This window comes from Heliconius melpomene, unplaced genomic scaffold, assembly GCF_056956725.1.
Source record: "Heliconius melpomene rosina isolate 202511_hmr_F unplaced genomic scaffold, ASM5695672v1 Hmr00205, whole genome shotgun sequence".
Taxonomy (NCBI): Eukaryota; Metazoa; Arthropoda; class Insecta; order Lepidoptera; family Nymphalidae; genus Heliconius; species Heliconius melpomene.
Genome location: NW_028181856.1, coordinates 50,220 through 54,288, shown reverse-complemented (window position 1 = coordinate 54,288; position 4,069 = coordinate 50,220). Strand labels below are relative to the sequence as shown.

The window sequence follows — 4,069 nt, the reverse complement described above, 5'->3', positions numbered from 1 at the left end:
GTTCAGAAGGAGGTAAATTTTGATATCATTCAATAGAGGATGGTATATTTAATGAAAATAGGATTATTCGTTGATTAATTATTGATTCTCAAATAATAATAATAATTAAAATTATGGAAAATAATGAAATATATGAACCAAATGAAGAAATAATAGGCCTAGTGTCCGGGGAACCGGCAAGCCAGGCACGCACTGAGGAGGTGCGGGTAGCCGCAATGGAGTTGTGGGAAACTCGGCTGGCAACACCAACTGCCGGCCTGAGGACGATGGAGGCTGTTCGTCCAGTGTTCCGCCAGTGGTTAGCGCGGCGTCACGGCGTCCTAACCTTCCGCATGACACAGGTGCTCTCGGGGCATGGCTGCTTCGGGGGTTACTTGTGTCGGATCGCCGGGAGGGAGCCCGACGCTCGCTGCCACCACTGCGACGACTGCCTCGATGAGACGGCCCAGCACACGTTGGAGGTGTGCTCAGCCTGGGCGTCTCAACGTCGCGCTTTGCGCGACGTCATAGGGGACGACCTTTCCCTGCCGGCCGTGGTCAAGGCTATGGCCGGCAGCGAGACGTCGTGGGATGCGGTCTCATCCTTCTGCGAGGCAGTGGTGCTCGAGAAGGAGTCGGCGGAACGGGCGAGGGAGGCTTTTGCCGAAGTCGCCATCCGCCGTAAGAGACCGGGTCGCCGGAGGGCGGCACACGATCGCCGCCTTCCGCCCTAATGTGCCAGAGGGCGGTCAGCTTGGGGAAGCTGGCCGCCTACCAACCTGGCCCGAGTAGGCGCGCGCAGGTTGCTCCCGCGCGCTACTCCGAGCAGGCCGTCGAGGGTGCCCACACACCCTTGACTCCGCGACGTGCCTAGCAGGCTCCCGCCGCCGCGTTTCGTGGACGATTCTAGTCCCCGCGTCTCGCGGTCAGTGGCGGTCGAGGAGGAGCATCGTGAGGTTTTAGTGGGTATTGGGATTGGCCTTAGCCGGTCCATGAGTCCCACATAACCCGCTCGAGTCCCCACTCGGGCCGGTATCCGTAAAAGGATTTCCTCACGTTAAAAAAAAAAAAAAAAAAATGTCAGGTTAGGTTGGGGTGCTTGGTCGGATGACCTCCTCGTGTGTTCACCCGCTGTTGGCCCTTTCTCGAATGCTTGTCGTTCGGGGGGGACGAACAGTGTTGCGGACCGGTGCACCCTGGGCGGCGAGTAATTGGTGCCTACAGGATTCGTCCTTGGGTAATGATTGCTCGCTGGCTAATAATCCGGCGTGGTTCTTCGCGTGTCCTCTGTCATGCAGAGGTCACAGTGTGAGGAACCGGAGGGCGTGCGTGGTGTGTACTCACCCTACCGCCACGCAGGTGCAGTGATGTGCCAGCGCCGAAAATATCGGAACTCCACTCTTGGTTGCGGTCATGTCTCGTAATCAGGAATGGAACTGAGGGCCGGGCTGCGAGGAAGAAAACCTCTATAAAAAATTACCCCAACCCAAGCGGCGAAGCAGCGCGAGGGGTTCATGGCTGATGGGGAGATCAGTCGCTACTGCTGGTCCCGCCAGGGTACCAGCCGACACCCTGGCGTAATAGGCTTATCCGAGTACAGGGGGCACTGCTCGGATGGACCGTTTTTCCCCCACACTCGTGGGAACAAAATGGAAAATGTTAAATTAAAAACCCAAAATGATGACGTAGGGAGGCCCGAGGAGGGCGGTGATCTGTTGTTGCCCGAGATGGGCGGAGTAGTAGTTGTGCCCGAGAAAGGCGTAGGGAGTACTTTGCTCGAAAGGGGCAAAAGTCCGGCACTTGTGCCAATAGGAGGGGGGTTGAAGGATGCGCGAGTCGTGTTAGAGCGTCTGGACCATGAGGAGGTTGCCTCTATTATAAGAGATAGGTCCAGGTCGTCACTTTCGTCGCGAGGCCGTTTCTGGGCGGCTTCCGAGTCAGACGCCGATGGCGTGATGTCTGTTGGGTCGAACAGCTCCAATGCTATCGAGGGGGCTAAAGCGCAGTTCCGAAAGGACAGAAAGAGGCGCCATCACAGGAAGAGTAACTCTGAATCCTCGGATGCGGATGGGGAGACAGAGACAAGCCGAAAGCGAAGGTTGCTTCGGCCAGAGGGAGTCGTGGTCGTACCAAATATTCCTGATGAGAATATAGGGCTAGCTGCTGGAAAGAAGGCGCTAAACGATGCCAAGCGCGAGGAGCGCCGGCTGAGAGCGGAGGAGGAAGTTGCTGAAATCTCCGCGGCGATACAAACTAGAGCAAGTTCTAGGCTCTCGGATGTGCCCCTGGAACTTTGCGGTGAGGAGCACATGGTCTCCGACTTGCGTAGCCAAGTATCTGATAGCTTGGCTATAATCAATAGAGTCGCCTGTAAGTCGGGGAATCTGAAGGGCACATTTACTAGGGCCCTTAAAGACGCTGCCGGAGTTATCTCTTCTGCCGTTAATACTCTGGCAAAGAGGACGGCATCAGAGGAAGTGGATATCCTCAAGGCAACAAACTCGCGACTGCAGTCGGAGTTGGTGGAGTTGCGGAAGGAGTTTGCCCTTTTGAGAGCGGAGTTGGAGCGGTCTAGAGCATCGGACTTGCGACCCACTCCCACGGAGTCTATTGCTGTGGAGGACATAGTGGGCACTATGGTCTCCACCAGGCTGGAAGCCTTTAAAGATCGGCTACCACCGGAGAGAAATCTGCGACCTCCGCTAGCGGCGGACAAGCGCAAGGTGGATAGCCCAAAGCAGGCGCAAGTGGACCCTGTCGCATCCACTTTGATGGCGCCGGCTAATCCGGCACCAAAGGAGCAAAGGTCTAAAAAGGCCAAGAAGAAGAAAGGCCCGGTGATGACCGCATCTACTGAGCCTCGACCTCTGCCACCCGCTCCGGCTGATATGTCTGAGGGCTGGACTGTAGTAGCCCGGAAGGGGGCCAAGAAGAGAAAGCCAGCTCCTAAGCCGAAAGCGCAAAAGGCTAAAGCGCAAAAGGAGCCAAAGTTGCGTCGTCCTAGATCGCAAGTTGTGACGATTAAGTTGCAGCCAGCCGTCGCCGACAAGATGTCGTATAGCGATGTCCTTACCCGGGTCAAGGAAAGTATAAAGTTGGAAGACCTGGGTATAGAGGACCTGAGATTCCGTGTTGCGTCTACTGGCGCTAGAATGCTAGGCGCTAGAATGCCTGGCGCCAACACTGCTGAGAAGGCGGATGCGCTAGCTGAGAAGTTGCGTGGGGTTCTCAGCCCCGAAGAGGTCCAGGTGTCGAGGCCAGTGAAATGTGCGGAATTGAGGGTGTTTGGCCTCGATGACTCCGCCACTGCTGAGGACATGACGGCGGCAATAAGCCGAGTTTCCGGCTGTGCTGCGGGTAATATAAAAGTCGGAGAGATCCGACAGGACCGGGCCGGTCTAGGAACAGTATGGGTCCGATGTCCTGTCGGCGCAGCGCAGAAGATTAGCGGGGCGAGACTACTTGTTGGCTTCGTCTCTGCTGGAGTGAGGCTATTGATGCCCCGTGCGCAACGTTGTTTCCGTTGCCACGAAGTGGGCCACATGGCTGCGAGCTGCAGTAGCCAGGTGGACCGCAGCAAACAGTGTTTCCAGTGTGGCCAGACCGGGCATCAGCAGAGATCGTGTTCGGCAGAGCCTCATTGTCCGGTGTGTGAGGCGGCGCAAAGGCCCGCTAATCACATGTTGGGGAATGCTGCCTGTGGAAAGGCTAGCACCAATAACGGTGGAAAGCGCAGACGAGTGCCGGCAACATCGGCCAGGTCTAATATCCCAGCTGGGCCTGAGGAGGTGCAACACATGGAAGACCAATAATGGCTCTCCGCGTGTTGCATGCGAACATTAACCACTGTGCTAGGGCCCAGGACTTATTGGTCCAAAGCCTGGCGCAGTGGTCTATCCAGGTGGCGGTTGTTTCGGAGCCCTACAGCGTTCCCGACAGAGACAACTGGGTAGCCGACAACACCGGGGTGGTGACTATTATCACCCAGGTCGCCGCGGGCTCCCCGCCTTTCTCACGTGTAGAGAGAGGTGTGGGATGCGTCGCCGCACTTGTCGGCAACCTAGTTGTCGTAGGGGTCTACTTTTCCCCC

At 56.7% G+C, this 4,069-nt stretch overlaps 1 protein-coding gene across 1 annotated transcript; it reads left to right on the top strand.

Annotated features, from left to right (window-relative positions):
• The first annotated feature begins 1,628 nt into the window (after window positions 1-1,628).
• LOC146526643 (uncharacterized) lies at window positions 1,629-3,791 on the top strand. Its single transcript, XM_085206899.1, has one exon. It carries the CDS (start codon window positions 1,629-1,631, stop codon window positions 3,789-3,791), a length of 2,163 nt encoding a protein of 720 aa, XP_085063025.1.
• Window positions 3,792-4,069: the final 278 nt, after the last annotated feature.